Source organism: Dama dama, chromosome 5, assembly GCF_033118175.1.
Source record: "Dama dama isolate Ldn47 chromosome 5, ASM3311817v1, whole genome shotgun sequence".
Lineage (NCBI taxonomy): Eukaryota > Metazoa > Chordata > Mammalia > Artiodactyla > Cervidae > Dama > Dama dama.
In genome coordinates this window covers 124,899,395-124,918,155 of record NC_083685.1, presented here as the reverse complement: position 1 = coordinate 124,918,155, position 18,761 = coordinate 124,899,395, and the positions used below count along the sequence as shown (strand labels likewise).

Genomic DNA, 18,761 nt, shown 5'->3' with positions numbered 1-18,761 from the left:
TGATGCCCCAGCACACATCCACCTCCTGAGGCAGGCGGGCATCAGAGTCAGAGATACAAGTTTATTGAGCACCCAGACAGGAGGGGAGGCCCGCCGCGTGCCGTCCCGGCGAGGGCCTCATAAGTGCAGCACCTTGGCGCCATCAGCCGCCTGGGAGAGGTAGAAGGTGGCGGTCCCGCGGTACTGTTCCTGTGTGGGGGGGGGCGGGTATGAACTCAGCGGGGCCCTGGGAGCCCATCTCTCCTGCTCCCCGCGCCCCACAATTCCAGCACTGCCCACCTGGATGTGCTGCATCACCCGGGGAGCGGCGGAGGCCTCCAGCAGAGTCACCGTGCAGCCCCCGAAGCCACCGCCCGTCATGCGGCTGCCGTAAACCCCGGGCGCGGAGAGCGCAGCCTCCACCAGTTGATCCAGCTCGGGGCAGCTCACCTCGTAGTCGTCTCTGCGGAGAGGATATGGGGGGAGGGGGGAGGGGGGAGGCCTGGAGCCGGCCCCAGCTAGAACACGTGTGCCCGCGGGGTGCCGGGCACCCAGGGGCCTCACCTGAGTGAGTGATGACTCTCCACCATGAGGCGGCCGAAGGCTCTGTAGTCGCCACGGTGCAGGGCCGCCGCCGCCTGGGCCGTGCGCTGGATCTCGCCCACCACGTGCCGCGCCCGCCGGAAGGCCTCCATGCTCATCAGATCCCGGCCAGCTGGGGAGGAAAGGGTCTCAGCAGACCCGCCACCACGGCCTCTGGGCCCCTGTGGACTCCAGGCCGCTGGCCCCGGGGGTGCACGGGGGCATCTCCACTCTGGTTCTAACGAAGCCGTGGGTAGAACCTCGGGTTGGGGAGCAAGGTTTCAGACCTCACCTCCTCAATTACAAAAGGGGGTATCCAGGACGTCCCTGGGGGTCCAGTGGTTAAGACCCCAAGCTTTCACTCTAGGGAGCATGGGTTCAGTCCCTGGTTGGGGAACTAAGATCCCACGTGCTGGGCAGTGTGGCCAAAAAAGGGGGCATGACCCACCTCATTCGGGGTGTGGGGAGAACTGAGCAGACACATGCAGAGCCCCCAGCGTGCCCGGCACACAGTGGGTACTCAATAAACAGCCGTTTGAGCCCCAAACTCACTGCTTCCATAGCGAACAGGACACTGCTGCCTTTCAGAGGCCAAGACAGAACAGAAAGGAAAGGTTCTGCTGGTGTTTTTGCTGGACTAACAGTGAAACCTCCAAGGGCCAGGAATCCAGAACTGGGGTACAACCCAGGTCTGCCTGGGATACCCCACGGAACCAGCAGGCTGTCCAACTGGCCAATGTTGAAGTGAGCACAGCCAGCCGAGTCACTAAGGGCGGCCCTGAACACTGAGGAGACTTCCAAACTTAATTCCGGGTGCCAGTGAGGTTCTGGAGCCGGGGAAGGACAGAGCTGAGCTCTAGTTGACAAAAGTAACTGCCTTGGGCAGGGGCCCCGCTGGGAGAGGCGGCGCCAGGAGTCCAGCTGGAGGCTGTTAAACGTCAGAGACCAGGAGGGGCCCGATGTGGGGAGGAAGGGGAGGAGGAGGAAGAGGTCAGAGACCCGAGGGGGCTGGGGGCCAGGAAGCACTCAGGGGTAACTGAAGTTTCAAACAGGAGTGACAAGGGTGCGGAAATAACAGACAGGTGAAGTCAGAGGAGCGGTGCCCAGGAGAAGGATGAGTTCCGTCAGGGCCAGGTGAAGGCTCCAGGACCCCAGATGGGAATGGGGGTCGGACTCCCATCTGAGTCCTCAGTGGGGCGGTGGTGGCTGGAGTTGAGGTGGGGACAAAGCCTGTGGCAGGCCCCAGAGGAGGAACAGGGCTCTGACCAAGCAGATCCAGCACTGGGGGGTTGGCGAGGGCAGCCCCCAGGTTTCTGCAGGGAGCCCCCAGGAGAGCTGTCGTACCAGGTGGCATGGGAGACCAGCCACCGGGTTCAGAGGATTCAGAAATGAGTAGAGAGGAGAAAGGAGACAGGCGGGCAGGTTCAGAGAACTCAGAAATGAGTAGAGGAGAAAGGGCTTTCCAGGTGGCATGAGTGGTAAAGAACCCGCCTGCCAATGCAGGAGACACAAAGAGACATGGGTTTGATCCCTGGGTTTGGAAGATCCCCTGGAGGAGGAAATGGCAACCCACTCCAGTATTCTTGCCTGGAGAATCCCACGGACAGAGGAGCCTGGCAGGCTACAGTCCATGGGGTCGCAAAGAGTCGGACACGACTGAAGTGACTCAGCACGCACACAGAGAGGAGAAAATGCGGGTCGTGAGCATCGGGCACCCTTCCCAGAGGACTGGCATAGGAAGGAGACTCCATATGAGGATGTTAGAAGACGGGGCATGTTTAAAAGCAGAAGGTGGGGAGGCAGGCGGAGGACAGAAAGGCAGGCAGAGAGGAGCACGATTCCTGAGGGAGAGAGAGACCTCCAGGGCTAGGGGGTGGGGGGGGTGGCGAATGGAAGGGCCGAGGAGGAGGGGAGAAACAGCCAAGTGCTCAAGGGTAAAAAGCTCAACCACCGTCACCTGCACAGAGCAGGTGGGGAAGGTCTAAAGATGTTGGTTCACCACGAAGGACAAGAGGGTCCCTGAAAAGGGCCCCCCACTGCCAGGGAGGGCAGCTCCTAAGGCCAGCAGCCTGGCCCGGAAGGTAGCAGGCCGGGCTGATCTGCCTGGGATCAAGTCTTAGCCTTGCCACTCACTGTATATCCCCATCACAAAAAAGTGAGAGGGACTCCCCTGGTGGCGCAGTGGATAAGACTCCACCTGCCAGTGTTGGGGCCATGGGTTTGAGTCCTGGTCTGGGAGCATCCCACAGGCTGTGGAGCAGCTGAGCCCGCGCACCGGTTACTGAGCCCAGGAGCTGCCACACCGAAGCACTCATGCCTAGAACCACCGCAACGAGAAGCCTCAGCACCGCAGCCAAGAGCAGCCCCGGACTGCCGCAACTAGAGAAAGCTCAGGCAAAGCAACAAAGGCCCAGGGCAGTCAAAAGTAATAAATAAATAAAAACTGTTTAAAGATGAGAGTAATATCTGTCCTACAGAGTTGTGAGAGAATTCAATGAGTTTATGTTTACATGACCTTTAAACTGTTCAACAGACTACCTTCCTGGCCATGTATATCTGGAAACTTAAAAATACATGTTATCCCTCCAACTAATTAAAAAAAAAAAAAAAAATACATGTTATGTTTTGACCCTGTGATCCTACTCCAAACAATCTAATCCTGAGAAAATAGGAGAAAAACGTAGAGAAAGAATTATGTATAAAAACATCCCTCGCAGTGTTAGATGTGATTATCAGAAACTGGTTAAGTAAATTAAAGGGCACCTATATGCTGAAATGCTACAGTAGCTTTAAAAAGCCATGTTGATGGGGACTTCCCTGGTGGTCCAGTGCCTAAGACTCTGTGCTCACAAAGCAGGGGGCCTGGAACCAATGATTGTTCCCTGGCTAGGGAACTATTAATAGGCCTCACATGCTGCAACTAAGAGTTCACATGCTGCAACCAAAGATTCCACATGCCGAAACTAAGGCCCCAGGCAGCCAAAAAAAATCGCTTCCAGTGGCAGGGTCTGGGGAAGGGGTGGCAGGCACCATGTCGGACCTCAAAGGTGGCAAGAAGAAGCCCCTGATGCAGCCCAAGAAGCAAGCCAAGGAGATGGGACGAGGAAGATAAGGCATTCAAACACAAACAGGAGGAGGAGCTAAAAGCCAAAGCCGAAAGGCCCCCTGCCCACAGGAGGAATTAAGAAATCTGGCCAAAAAATGTTCCTTGTGCCTGAGGCAATGATGATTCTTAGTTCCATTCCTGTTTAAACATCTGGACTCCCTGCCATTAACATCTGTTGCCACCTATAGCTACAATGAAGTGTTGTCTTGTCTTGGTACCTATTGTACATTTAAGAGTAAACTTTTGTGGGGGGAAAAAAAAGCCATGTTGATGACCAGCCTTTCATGGTATAGGGAGTGTTCTGAGGGAGTTAAGGGTGATAAAAGGGCAGGTAGCAATACTGTATTTACTCAACTTTGAAAATACAGGTGATGAAACCAACACAACAGTGTAAATCAACCATAATTCAATTAAAAAAATTTTAAGTATTTTTAAAAAAGAAAACACAGGTACAGAAAACCACTAAAAGAAATATATCAAAATGCTAACAGTAGGACTTTCCTGGTGGTCCAGCGGTTAAGAATCTTCCTGACAATGCAGGGGACACAGGTTCTATCCCTGATCAAGGAAGATTCCACATGCCAGGGAACAACCAAGCCTGTGCGCCACAGCTACTGAGCCCATGGGCTGCAACTACTGAAGCCCGTGTGCCTGGAGCCCATGTTCCACAAGAGAAGCCCGATCATCACAACAAAGACCCAGTGCAGCCAAAAAAAAAAAAAGCTTAGTGGCCATCTCTGGGTAGCAATGTTATAGCTTGTTATTTTCTTCTTTGCCCTTTTCTGTATTTTCCACGGTGCATATTTAATTCTTAGATTATAAAAAAACGATATCGAGATATCAAGCAGTCCTATGTTAGCCGTATCAGGAGTGGGCAGACCTTGGCAGAGATTCCGAGAGGCGAGAGGAAGTACATCTGGGCCCCGCCCCGCCCCACTCAGCAGCCCCCTCGGGGTGCCGAGCAGTCTCCAGGACAGAGCGCACCCAGCCAGCTGCCACCCTCCACTCACCCTCTAGCTCCTCCAGCTGTACTTCTCGAAGGCTCTCCTTGCCCAGCGCCCGGGCCACCTCTTCACACTGGCGCCGCCGCAGGGGATACTCGCTGGAGCCCAATGAGTGGCGGACGTTGGAGTTGGTGATGAGCACGGCCAGCTTGGGGTCCGACAGCGGCACCAGGCTTGTCTCCAGGGACCTGGGGTGGAGATGGAGCAAGGGGAGATGACAAGGCCAGGTGTCTGCTTGCCGTGCAAGCTCCATCCAGGAGTTCCTGTGAGGTGGGAGGTCCAAGGGGGGAGCCCCTGACCTGCAGTCAATGAGCAGCGCATGGCCTCTCTGCCCCAGCAGTGCGATGAACTGGTCCATGATGCCACAGGGCACCCCTGCGAAGCTGTGCTCGGCCTGCTGACACACCTGGGCCCGGGCAGCTATTGTCCCCGAGTCTGCGGCACAGGGCGAGGTGGGGAGGCTGGGGCCCAGGACGGGGCACGAGGGGTCGGCAGGTGGGAGCAGCAGTAGCTCCAGTGACGTTCCAGGGAGATTCCCCCCTACCCCGCCAAGGCCACGGTTGGCGTAGGAAGCTCTGATCACAGGACCTCGGGGAAACAGGGCTGGGTGGGGGCTGGGAGGTACCTGGGCAGAGCTGCTGTAGGAAGGTATACGTGGCCACTTCCAGGGACGCCGAGCTGGAGAGCCCACCCCCCAGGGGCACGGAGCTGACCACCACTGCGCTGAAGCCAGGGAGGGGGGCAGCTGCAGGGGAAAGAATGGATGACAGTAAGATGGGCCACCGGGAAGGATGAACACAAGAAGGGTATGTGGCGTTCTGATGCAAAGGGAGGCAACTGCCTGGCAGCTGCTGCTGGGGGAATGTGTCTCAACTGTGAGAGGTCACCAACCTGCTGGACCAAGGGGTCCGCTGCCCTCCACCCTCCCACCCTGAGGGTCCTGAGACACAGTCTCCCAGTTCTCCGGATTCAGGACTCTGGAGACCAACACGTTGGGGTTTGAATCCTGGCTCCTCCAATCGTTGGATGGGCAACCCAGGGCTAGTTCTGGAACCCCTGGGGGCATCAGTCTCCTCCCCTGCCCACTGGGGAATCTCCACTCTGCACGCCTACCCCACAGTGGATCAGATGAGCTAACGTGCTTTGTGGCCCAGGAAGGAATCTGACCCAGCCCCGGGCCCCAAACCTGGGTAGTGCTGAATCACTCCCTTGACGTAGTTGGCCCAGTGAGGGGTCCCAGGCTCCAGTGGCCTCTGGCTTGTGGGCAGGGGAAACTGCAGCCGCCGGGGCTCGTCAGCATCCTCAGAGGTAGTGAGGAGGGAGACAAGACCGTCCTCGCGGGGGCTGCCCGCCAGCACCGTCACAAGCTCCAGAGCCTGGCAGGAGAAACAAAAGTATGCAAAACTCCCAATATCAGGGGCCCTGGGGCAAACAGGGAGCTGACCTCCGGGCTCCAGGTGGAGGGAATGGGGAGTGTCCCGGGGAAGAGCCTAACGGCTCATCAGGCCTTGGGGGGCTTGAGTCCTGCCCCAGGGGGAAGGGTCAGTGCTTCCGGAGTGCAGACCTGAACTCTGCCCTGAGCGTGGGCTCCTGGCTGTGACGCAAGGGGGAGAGAGAGAGTTCAACAGGGAAAACAACAGAAGAGCTCCTTTTGGCGCTTCCCCATTTGGAGGCAACCTCAGAGGCACTGTACTCACTCAACCTGCCAGGCTGCACCGAGAATGGACACGGCCCCAGGCTAAGGCAGTCCAATCGCCGCGGTGTGACCTTGGGCAGATCTCTAGCCCTCTCTGAGCCTCCTCTGCGAATTGAACGGGCTGGACCAGGAGCTTAGGGCTTTACTTCGCCCGGATCTACCCCTGCGCCCCCGCTTCCGCATTCCCCCACACCGCGAGGAGGCTCCCAGGGAGATGGCGAGGATCAGCGGTCCACAGCCGACTTCCTCGAGGATTCCCGCCTTCCTGCCTGCCGACGTGAGAAATGCCCCATCCGAGGGCCTCTCTACGTGCTCGGGCCCCACACGCGGCGGGAGTGAAACTTCGGAGCGGCCCGCGCAACGGTGCACGCGGGGCGCCTCCCGCCCAGCCCCTCACCATGGGCAGCACCAGGCCCCGGTTGTAGTCCGTGTGTTCCCCGATGAGGTTGACGCGGCCCGGGGCAGACACGGCTAGCTCGGGCTCGGCCCCGAACTCCTCCAGGAAGGCTCTCCGGGCCTTGGCCAGCAGCTCCCCGACCTGGGGCTGCTCCGAAGCGGCCATGACGCTCTCCCGGCGGCTCCGCCGGGCGCAGTCCGGCAGGCGCGGGATGCTGGGGCGGGGCCGCACGGCGTCGGCTCACAGTAGCTGCTCGCACCGCCCCAAACCGGGCCGCGCCGGCCCGGCCCCGCCCCGCCCGCCGCGCCGGCCCAATCCTCCGGCCGCGGGCGAGGGGGCGGGCTGGCGGCGGGCTTCGGGAAGGATCGCTGGGAGCCCACCGCGGCGGGGATTGGTCGGACCGGGAGATCTGAGCTGCCCTTCCTTGGCCTGTGTCACACCCATCCACCCAGCCGTCTACCTCGGCCAGAGCTACAGAGCTGGCCTCCAGCACACCTGGGTCTCCCAAAGGGCTCTCCCAGGTCCTAAAGTCATGCAGAGGTCACCAACCCCTGATCAGGAATCTCTAAGAGGGTGGCCAGACAATCAGTATAGAGAGAAGGACAGCCCGAGTTTGGTGGAGTCACTTTCTGTAGGCTCCTTTCCTAGAGTGGACCCGCTGTCCCAGCTCCTAGCAATGGGGCAGTAAGGAGGGTGGTAGTGGGCAGTGATGGGCCCAGCTGTCAAGGCAGGTGCTTCCTCAGTCAGGAACCTTGGTTCCAAAGTCGGGTGTTCTGAATGTGACATCCTCTCTCACCAACCTGCATCCTAAACCTTCAAGCTTGTCCACAGTTGGACACTCCATAGGAAACCTTGGAAGGGAAAGGCTGAAATATAAGCAGACTGTTTAAAATTAGGGAGGGGAGTTTTGTGGAGGGCTGTGGCCCCGGCTGTAGCTGGGGATCTGCTCAGAAGTTGCCCCAAGAGCATTCAAAAGTTAGCTCTGAAAACTCCTAGAAGTAAACATAAGGGTAAACCTTTGGGACGTTGGCTTAGTCAGTGGTTGTTTACATATGACTCCAGAGCACAAGCAACAAAAGAAAAATAGGCAAACTGTACTTCATCAAAGTAAAAGACTTTTGCACATCTAAGGACCCCATCAAAAAAGTGAAAAGACAACTCACAGAATGGAAAAAATAGCTGCAAATCATATATTTAAAGGACTTGTTATCAGAATGTATAAAAGGGATTTCCCTGGTGGTCCAGTGGTTAAGAATCCGCCTTGTATGAACCCACATAAAAAGTAAAAGTGAAGTCGCTCAGTCTTGTCCGACTCTCTTGCGACCCGTGGATTGTAGCCTACCAGGCTTCTACATCCATGGGATTTTCCAGGCAAGAGTACTGGAGTGGGGTGCCATTTCCTTCTCCAATGAACCCACATGAAGGGGGGGGGGGGGGGGAAGAAGCTCTTGTGCTGCAGTTGAAACAGTTTACCTCATATTGTGACTTAAAACCCATGTACTGGGACTCAACCCTGGAGAAGGAGATGGCAACCCACTCCAGTATTCTTGCCTGGAGAATCCCGTGGACAGAGAAGCCTGGCGGGCTCCAGTCCATGGGATCACAAAGAGTCAGACATGAGTGAGTCGACTTAGTGCTGGGACTCAAACCCAGTCAAAACCCCACCTGGGACTTGAACCCACATGGCTGCAGCTTGAACACGGCCAAAACCCAGAGTCTTCCAACTGAGATCACAGAGCTGGTTTCATGACCTAATGAAGCTTAGGTTCTTGATCTTTCATCGCACAAACAATTCAGTGAGAGACAAAGTGATAAGTAAGAAGTAGATTTATTCAGATCAGAGAGAAACACACTTAACAGAGAGTATGGGCCATTACAGAAGTCAAGTGCGGTGGCTTTGAAAAGTGGCATGGTTAGTTTTTATGGACTGGATAATTTCATAGGCTGAGTGGGATATTATTTCAACTATTTGGGGGAAGGGATAGCGATTTCCAGGAATTGGGCCAGTTTTTGGTGAACCGTCCTGGAGCCTCTGGCTGTGTCATTTAGCATGCTGATTGAGAATCAAGGTCTAGTGGAAATTGATTTGTCTGCCATCTTGGATCCATTTGATTCTAATCGGTTTATGTTATCGGTATATGTCCTCTGGCTGTGTCATTCTTTCAAAGGTTGTGTCCTGTCCCTTTCCCTCCTATTTCACTACATAGTGCGATCGCTCTGGAGCTTGCTCAGCACAGTGAAAGATCCCACATGATGCAACGGAATTCCCACGGGCCGAAACTAAGACTCCATACAACCAAATAAATAAAAATAAATAAATAAAAAATGAAGTGCTGAGTCTTTAAAAAAAATCTTACAATAGGAAAAAAGACAACCTTAAAATGAGTGGGGAAGAAGATTACTGATAAGTCCTGGGGATCAATAAAGAAAAGTTTTTAAAGCTAGAAAAAAATGGGCAGAAGATTTGAACATTTTTCCAAAGAAGACATGAAAAGATGTTCAACATCATTAGTCATTTAGAGAAGGCAAATCAAAGCCACAACAAGATACTACTCCACATTCATTACGATGGCTAAAAATTTTTTTTAAAGACAGAAAATAACAAGTGTTGGTGAGGATGTGGTGAAATCAAAAACCTCATACACTGCTGATGGGAATGTAAAACTATTAAGCAGCGCCATAAAATGCTAATCGTAGAGTTATCGTATGACCAAGCAACTTTACTCCTCAATGTACACTGAAGAGAATTGAAAACATGTGTCCCCACAAAAACTTGTGTACCAATGTTCACAGCAGCACTAGTCACATTAGCCAAAAAGTGGAAGTGGAAGTGATCTGAAAGCGATAAATGGATAAACAAAAGGTGTCCTATTTTTTAAATTATTTATTTTTGGCTGTGCTGTGCCTTCGCTGCCCCAAACAGGCTTCCTCTAGCTGCAGAGAGTGAGGGCTCCTCTTCAGTTGCGGTGCGTGGGCTTCTCTTAGCGGTGGCTTCTCCTGCTGCAGCACACAGGCTCTAGGGCGTGTGGGCTCATTATTGCAGCTCGAGGGCTCTGGAGTTCAGGCTCAGTAGTTGTAGCACACGGGCTTAGTTGCTCTGTGGGATGTAGGATCTTCCTGGACCAGGGATCAAACCTGTGTCCCCTGCACTGGCAGGCAGATTCTTATCCACTGCACCATCAGGGAAGTCCCAGTGGAATATTTAGCTATGAAAAGAATGAAATTCTGGTAACTGCTACAGCATGGATGAGCCTTGAAAACATAGTAAATGAGGGACGCCAGTTACAAAAGACTACAAATTGTATATCAATCAAAAATGTCCAATAGGCAAATCTAAAGAGACAGAAAGTAGATTACTGGTTGCTTGAGGCTGAGAGAAATGGGAGAAGAAGAGGTGATAAGTAAGAATACCAACTTCTCTTTGTAGTGACGAAAATATTATAAAATTTACAGTGGTAATGGTTGCCATATCTGTGAATACATTAAAACCACTTTAAATGGGTAACTTGTATGATAGGTGCATTTTTATTTTTATTTTTTTAACTTATTTGGCTATTCTGGGTCTTAGTTGCGACATGTAGGACCTTTAATCTTCATTGCAGCCTGGGGAATCTAGTTCTCTGAACAGGAACCTGAGCCCTCTGCATTGGGAGCTTGGAATCTTAGCCGCTGGACAACCAGGGAAGTCCTTATGCATTGCATCTTAATAAATTTTTTTTAAAAAAACAAGAATAAAAGCAATTCCAAATTTCATCTGGTGGCCTGCTCCTTTTGAGCACTCCTCAGCTTCCCTGGTGGCTCAGACGGTAAAAGAATCTGCCTGCAGTGCAGGAGACCAGGGTTCGATCCCTAGGTTGGGAAGATCCCCGGGAGGAGGGCATGGCAACCCACTCCAGTATTCTTGCCTGGAGAATCCCATGGACAGAGGAGCCTGGCAGGCTCTAGTCCATGGAGTCACAAAGAGTCCGACATGACTGAGCGACTTTCGCTCACTCACTCCCAGTAAAGCACAGACATTTTTTGGCATAGGTAAAACAAAACAAGATAAAACAATGAGTGGTTCTTGGGGCTGGTTGAAATGGAAGTAAACTCAAACCTGGCCTCCATACAAGGCAAAGATGCATCCTTGTAGGGAGTAAGGACCCCTTGTAGGAGCAAGGATCCCTTTCTCTTTGAATCATTTACCCACCTCAACTCTGATGGCCAACCACTCTGAGCCCAAATCTCTGTCCTTACTAGTGTGATATCTGAGTCAGATGACTTATCCTCTCTGAGCCTCAGTTTCTCATCCATCTCGTGGGGCTGGTGTTTCCTTCCTGACAGACTGTTTCAGGAGGAAGTGAATGAGATCATCTTCACAGAGTGCCCAGCCCGGCCTCTGGCACTTGGTAAGCACAGAATAAATATTTGCTGTTATTATCAGTCATCCATTAATACGTTGTTGGACTCTCCTGCAAGCAATGGGCCAGATAAGAGCCTCTGGCTCTCACTGTCTGATAGGGGATAGTCTCAATCTAACCCTCGTCCCTCACTGAGATAAATGTCCCGACAGAGGAGGAAAGAGCTTTCTGAGAGAGAGGAGGAATTCTGACCACTAAGCAGCTCACACCATTTTTTTTTTTTTAATTTCCATTGTTTTATTTTGATTGAAAAGATGCCCTTTTCACCCATCTTCATCTTTTGTATAGTTTCAGTCGTTCCTGGAAAACCTTAATTTGACCCAAGGTCGAGTTCTCCTGTTGGCTCACACTGGACTCTGAAATACTGATTTCATCTACAAGAACTGTTTACTATCAGTGTTTGAATGCTATCTAGCATGTTACATAAAATTTGTTCAGAAGGAAGTCTGCCTCTGACCTTTGACTCTCCCTCCCATTTCCTGGCCAAATGTCACAAGATTGGGGGGGAAGGTGGCACCTTAAAGGGGACACTGCTACCCAAAGTCTGTCCTCTGCTTGTCCATATGCTCAATTCTTAGTCCTTGGGGCCTCACTGCTAGACCTGGTCTTTCCTCATGCAGTGAATGTCTCTGTGCTTCATGCAGCTCTGGCATCTCCACTGCAATTACAGACAAGACTGGCTTCCTTTAGTTGTGGCTGTAGGATCTAGTTCCCTCACTAAGGCTCAAGCCCCGGCCGCCTGCATTGGGAGTGCAGGGTCTTAGCCACTGGACCACCAGTAAGTCCCAAGACTGACTTCCTGGTGGGGCTTGGGTCCACATCTCCCAAGATAGTCTCTGAAAATACTTGCTCTCAGCAGATGGCTCTCCCTCACACAGATTCTGGGAGGCTTATTTGTTGTTGTTCCCAGAGGGTTAACCTATCTTCTGATTTGGGCCCCCTTTGCCCTTCTGTTTCATGATGATGACAACTTCTATAGTATTGATAATACTGATAGCGAGTTTGTGGGGGGCCCTGGTATCAGGACTGAGATGCAGCCTCTGGGGCTGCACTGGTTGTTCAGTGCCTGTTCTGAATGGTCAGTGCTCCAGACTTTTGTTGTCAAATCTTTTAAAAGGCACCAGACTTTGCACGGATTGTTTTATTAAATCCTTACAAGCCTATGCGGTAGGCATTGGCTTTATCTCCATTTTATGGTTGAGGGAAAGAAGCCCAAATGGATCAAGGAACTCATCCAAGTGGGACAGCTGGGCCTTGAACCCGGGTCTGTCTGACCCTGAGATTGTTCTCTCAGCAACCACCCTGTCCCCGGGAGCACTCTGACCTGCTGTGACATCTGCTAACTGAAGATCCCAAACTTAGCCTCTTGGTAAGGAACAGGAGGGGTAGCAGCTCTCCTGGACCCCTGGAGCCCCCATTCCCAATTTGGAAGTCGACTGACCAGTAAGCAGAGCTCTTGGGAACCTGACTGACTGCCACCTGGGCTGGGAGCAAATCCAACCAGCTGTGCTGTGGGGCTGCCAGGGCCATTGGGTTGGCCGGCACCTGGAGTCTCTGCTGTGTGCCAGGCGTGACTCCAGAGGCCCTGCCTCTGGAGCGCCAGGAGCTTCTCGTCCATCCCTGGCTCCAGTGCCCCTGCTGAGAGGGGGCCAGGTGCAGGTCCCGTCTTTATTTGGTGAACCCCACTGTGTCCCTGAAGTTCCTGCCCTCTGACTGATGACTACCCGGCTGATGGCCAGGCAGGGAATGCAGCTGCAGCTGACGTTCCCTGTACCTCGCCCTAGGCACTGCAGCAGGACCAGTGCCCAGGCCACCATGGGTGGGCAGGAGAACCGAGACTGGCCGTAGATGGGGCACTGAGCAGGGAGAGGCCCCCGGGCTCAGCCAGACTCTCAGGTTGCATGAAGGCTGGGCCTTGGACCCAACCCCATCCTGTCCCCTTTCCTGGTGCTCTTGGCTCAGTGCTAAGGCAGTGAAGAGTTTATGGGAATGGTCCTGGGGCCCAGTGTGTCCAAAAGAGGGGGAGTAGGGGGTAGAGGTTAACAGAGCCCGGGCACCACCACCCTGGGAACGTGTGCAGTCCCTCCCACACCTCTCAGCAAAGGCTGCCAGCCCCAAGCTTGCAGCCCAGCGCCCCCTCTCATCACTGGGACTGGTGGCTGGGAGACGGCCTCCTCCCTTTCAGGCCACTCTCCCTTCCACTGTGTATGGTCCCAGAACTGCAACTTCCTCAACAGGGGCTGCCAACTATCAGAGAAGACCCCAGACCCTGACTGCCTCACCACGACCCTCTGCACATCACTGGCCTTACAGCTCCTCCGGGAGTCACAGCCTCACTGAAGCGCCGCCTCCACTCCATCTTGCTGATAGCAGAGGTGACTGCACCACCTCTTCCCCTCTCCCACAGGAAGGGCATTGGGGTAGGTGGGATGGGGGTGGAGGGTCCTCTGGCTCAGGGCAGAAGCTGAGACGTGCTGCTCCTGGGCATGCGTGATGGTCCTCACCCTTGCTGGACACTGCATGCAGTGCTCAGGTGGGGACACCTCACATGGAAGTCCCATGACTGCCTGGAATAACAATGGTTGTCAAGGCGGGATCCGTCACTGCCTGGGACAGCTGGACAGTCAGCCTGACCACAGGGAGCAGGCACTGCTCCCCCCGGCCCGGGAGGGACGACAGCCTCTGACCCCTCCTTGCAGCTCAGCTTCTGTGCATAAGCTTGAAGCTGTTCCAGCTGCCCCCACCCACCTTGGCCCAAAGCCTTGCTCAGTCCCTAGACCTGTGGCCAAAAGGGAGTACAGAGGCTGGCCACCTGGCCAAGGACATGAGCCCTCAGGGAGTGCTGCATGATTTGGGTTGGCAACCTGAGCTAAGGTCTGTTCTTCCTTCCTCCAGCCTCACCCTGAGGCAGACAGGTGGAAGGTGGGTTTGCTTGTGGGAGTTGCTGGCCAGAAGCCAGGCCCAGCTGGATGAGGTCTGGGCCTCTGACATCCCTAAGGAATGCTGAGGCAGGCAGGACCACCAATGGGGTGAGGAAGAGGCTGGGGAGTGCAAAGAGCACTCAGCTCAGCTGTGTTCTATCAGGGCCTGGGGTGGGGCTTATTTGCAACCCCACGGACTGTAGCCTGTCAAGCTCCTTTGTTCATGGAATTCTCCAGGCAAGAATACTCACTGGTGTGGGGGGCCATTTGCTTTTCCAGGGGGGATCGTCCTGATCCAGGGATGGAACCCACTCCTGCATTGGCAGGTAAAATTCTTCACCACTGGCCCCATCTGGGAAGTCTGATTAACTATCATGAAGTGACTTAAGTCAAGGGATGGGGAGGGAGTGGGGAGGACTGTGCCCAGGAAAGGTGCTCAAGGCTCTGTGCCTCATGGGCCACACCACCCGCAGTGAACGGCCACATGCAGAAAACTCACCCTTCTCCATGGAAGGTTGGCCGTAAGCCTGAGGCAGACTGCTGACCTGCTGTTGTTCCCGTCCCCGTGTACAGGCTGGCCTTTGCCTGTAGAAACTTCAGGGCAAGCCCAGTTTCCTGCTGATCCAATGACAGCTGACAGGGCCCACTCTACCCTCCGCTGCCCTACTTGAAAGTGATCCAGAAGGGGCCTGCTCTCCAATTGAAGCACAGGTCCCAGCATCAACACCTAACACCAGGCAAGCAGCAGTGCTTGCAAGGGGCCAGGACAGGGGAGACCTGACCAAGGTCCAAGGTTTTCTGAACATTTCCCCAGAGAAAATTTTGTGGAAAAAAACGTATCATCCAAATGAAGACCATAAAGATAAGTCTAAACTTTAAAAACTTTATTTTTGCTTTTTTCATACTACCTAAACCCAGGGATATAACATATGGTAAGTTTCCTAACCAGAAAGTACTTTTGCCTTCTGGGTTAAAAATAAACTCTGGAAGCGCAAGCTCTACTATTTACGCAGCAGATTCAAGTTGCCCAATAAAATTCGACTCAGGATGCAGACTTCAGGCAAGTTCACGCATCAGCCACTTGAGTGGTACTCAAGGAGACTCACCACCACTGGCCAGGGTTCCCACCACCACACATTCCACTAGCTAGGATTTCAACATCCTTCACGAACACAATGAATCAACTGTCAAAACTCGTTAGGATGGACCTTCTAGGAAACCAGTTTATTTTTATTATACTGTATCAGATTCCACTTTTGGCACCTCGAAAAAACTATCAATTCTCAACCCTAATTTAACTCGCTGCTTTCCAATGGAACCCCTTAACCCTTAGTATTTGAAACTAGTCCAAACTTAAATCCCACTGAACTGTATCAGTGTATCTTTCTATAGCCACTGACTTCAAATTATACAGAATGCTTTTGTCTGACTCTGTAGTTCTTGTGTCCATATTAAACACTTCAACTGGTAGCCATCACTGGCTAGGAACACTAGTTTCACATGAAACAGGCAGCTTAGACTTAAAACGAGTTCTACACCTGTGGGCACTTGTTATAAAATAATTTGCTGTATAAAGAAATCTATACTGGGAGGAGACAGATGTACACCTACAGCTATGGCTGATTCACGCTGTTAGAAAACAAACTTCCGTAAAGCACTTATCCTTCAGTTAAAAAATTGAGAAAGTCTATAAACGTTCTTCACAAATAGGTTCAAGAACAAACCCCAAATTTGAGTTCTAGAATTCAATTTCCTTTCCTTGACAGATACGGGGGAGGCAGGGAAGCCTTTTAGCGGTAGGTCCACACTGCAAATTTGTCACAGCGTCTTTATAAAGCCTCTAAAGGGCTGTTTACATGCTTTGTAGAATTATTCTTATAAATACTGCTTTCGTCTATCAAGCAAAACTTGAAATAAGCTAAACTTAAAAGAACCTAGACAATGACTATTAAAGCTTTGCATTCAATTTAGGTTTTTGACACTTAGTTGAATAAACAAGTTTATTTGTAAATTTAGTCAACATACATAATTGACCTAAAAACTTCAATAGAAGGATAAATTTTAAAAACCACTTGGAAAGCCATCTCTATGAAGTGATTTTCCCAGAACCTATGCCACATGAACACCATTTTAACTGGCAGAGGTTCCATAAGCTGAAGCTGTGTCCCTCCCCCACAGCAAGTTTACCCTTACAGTTATTATAATACAAACCCCACAAGGAAAAAAAGTTCGGTATTGTTTCCTCTTGGTAGAGAAAAGTTCAACCTAGTTAGACCAATCACAACACAAAGAAAAGCTGCACTAACTACTGTATTAGTAACAGATGATGCTGGTGTGAGTAACTTGTATTATAGTCTAGAGCCCTTATAAATAAATCCCCCTCCCCGTTAGTGTTTGCATTATCAGCTAGAGGGTTAGTTTAACATGTGGTAGAATGAGGACTTATGCAAGGTATAACGCGCCAAGCATTTTACTACGTAAACAAGTGCAGTCTACTCAGGAGAAAACCAATCGAACTCTAAATTACACACACCTTAAAGACAACACTCCCCACCACGTGTCAATGTAAAACATTTAATTTAAAAATGTTGACACTACAATATATAAAATAGCTATTATAAATGCACATAGTGTATTCTATAGCTGCCAGGTTTATTTTTTTTTTAAGGAAACTGTAAGTTACACTGTGGTTAAGACTTGTATCTTCACCCTTGAAAAAGCCCACATTCTATCACAGTGATGTATGGTCAGACTTAACAGCCCCAATTGTTAAACACTTGGATCAAGTCATAACCAGTTTTATTGCAAAAGGACCCTGTACACATTTATCAATTCTAGTACCTTAATAGCTACCCAACAAGTCATTAACATACAGAAACATGCATCATGAGAAGCAAGAAATATCACCCATCCCTTCTGCATATTAGCAACTTGTCACTCCTGAGCAACAGTGCTCACATCACTGAGGTCTGTGAACAGTCACTTTTCGCATTCATCCTGAGTGAAAGATGGAATGACTTAAGTACAAATGCAACATATAAACAATTTCTTACAAAAAAAGTCACAAATTAAACCGAAGTATTTTACAGAATTTACTACAAAACACCATAAAAACTGCCTTCACTTAAGCTCTCTCTCCCCGTATCCGGCGAGCCAATTGGATGTCTTTGGGCATGATGGTGACTCTCTTAGCGTGGATGGCACACAGATTAGTATCTTCAAACAAACCCACCAGGTACGCTTCGCTAGCCTCCTGTGGAGGATAAGAGCCACACTATTAGACTCTCTCCGAGGAGGGGGCCGCGCACCAGCCCTCCGCCCGGCCGCACACAGCCCCTGCCAGCTCACCTGCAGCGCGCCGATGGCGGCACTCTGGAACCTCAAGTCGGTTTTGAAATCCTGGGCGATCTCCCTCACCAACCTCTGGAAAGGCAGTTTCCGGATCAAAAGCTCGGTGGATTTCTGGTAACGACGGATTTCTCGAAGCGCAACAGTCCCGGGCCTGGAGCGAGCAGAAGAGCGCAAAGGGACACCGGTTACTACAGCGCCCCACGAGCCGCGGGAACCTTCCCGCCCGCAGCGCCGCCGAGTCATCGTCTCCCTGTCTCGCTGCTTACCTGTAGCGATGAGGTTTTTTCACCCCGCCAGTAGAGGGAGCGCTTTTCCTGGCCGCTTTGGTGGCCAACTGCTTGCGGGGCGCTTTCCCACCCGTTGACTTACGAGCAGTCTGCTTGGTTCGGGCCATTTTGTTTTACCTGTAGAAGACACCCGTGACTCCAGGGCCGAAGCACGCTCACCTCCCGGTGTGCGGCGGCCCGGACGACCGGAGCCCCGACCCTCCCGCCTCCTCGCGCCCCAAGGCGGACGGCAGATGGCCGAGGGCCGCCGCCTCCTCCCCCTCCCCTAATGACTCAGGGTGTGAGTAGCAGCAGCCTCCTCCGGGAGGGGGGGCGCGGGGAGGAGTCACTTCCCCTACTCGACGGGCGGAGGCCCGGCTGCCCGGAACCCAGCGTCGGAATCTCTGATTCACCAGCGGGAAAAAGGCGGAGACGCGGTTCCGGAACTAAACCCCAGGGGAAAACTACCCGCCCCCACAGCCGGCGCCAACAGCCTGGGTAGCCCGCACCAGCCGGCACTTGGCTCTCAACGGCCGCGAACCGCGACATAAACGGCTAGCAGAGCCTCAAGTCACGGGTAAGACCCAAGAACACTTACCTAATGCCGAAATTATAGGCCGCTTCTCCGACCACCGCGCAGCCGCTGCTGCCCAAAGAGCCGCAGTAGCTGAGACACAGGAAGGACCCCTTCCAACGAACCACCAAACCGCTCTGCGCTCTAAGCCCCCCCTATGCCTCCGTTTTTATACCCACGCTTCACGCTGCGTCTCTGCGTCATAGGACCCTAATTTGCATACACCAATGACTTTTTCTATTGGCTGACGCTTTCGCCGACGCGCTGACATCCCCGACACAAAGGCCGTGCTTCGGCCCCATTCCCTGATTGGCGGACATCTAGACCACTGATTGGCTGTTAAAGTGGCCTAACGATTGGATGAATGCAAAGAGGAATGGGCGAATCAGAGTTTAGCACTAAACCGCTCTTCTGATTGGATAAAATGGAGCTATGTTTGGATCCTTCCCTTGGTTCCAAAGCTCTACAATAGAAAGTCAATGCAA

At 52.5% G+C, this 18,761-nt stretch overlaps 2 protein-coding genes across 2 annotated transcripts; both read right to left on the bottom strand.

The window, feature by feature from the left end:
• Positions 1–41: 41 nt before the first annotated feature.
• Positions 42–6,998, bottom strand: GALK1 (galactokinase 1). The gene is made up of 8 exons (XM_061144813.1): positions 6,765–6,998; positions 5,858–6,047; positions 5,297–5,416; positions 4,971–5,106; positions 4,678–4,859; positions 544–694; positions 280–442; positions 42–189 (listed from the first exon to the last, which is right to left on the bottom strand). The coding sequence occupies exons 1-8, from the start codon at positions 6,927–6,929 to the stop codon at positions 118–120; spliced, it is 1,179 nt and encodes a 392-aa protein (XP_061000796.1). The 5' UTR covers positions 6,930–6,998; the 3' UTR covers positions 42–117.
• Positions 6,999–14,954: 7,956 nt separating this feature from the next.
• LOC133057812 (histone H3.3A) lies at positions 14,955–18,454 on the bottom strand. Its single transcript, XM_061144811.1, has 4 exons — positions 18,301–18,454; positions 17,703–17,840; positions 17,434–17,587; positions 14,955–17,338 (listed from the first exon to the last, which is right to left on the bottom strand). Exons 2-4 carry the CDS (start codon positions 17,828–17,830, stop codon positions 17,210–17,212), a joined length of 411 nt encoding a protein of 136 aa, XP_061000794.1. The 5' UTR covers positions 17,831–17,840; positions 18,301–18,454; the 3' UTR covers positions 14,955–17,209.
• Between the last annotated feature and the right edge of the window lie 307 nt (positions 18,455–18,761).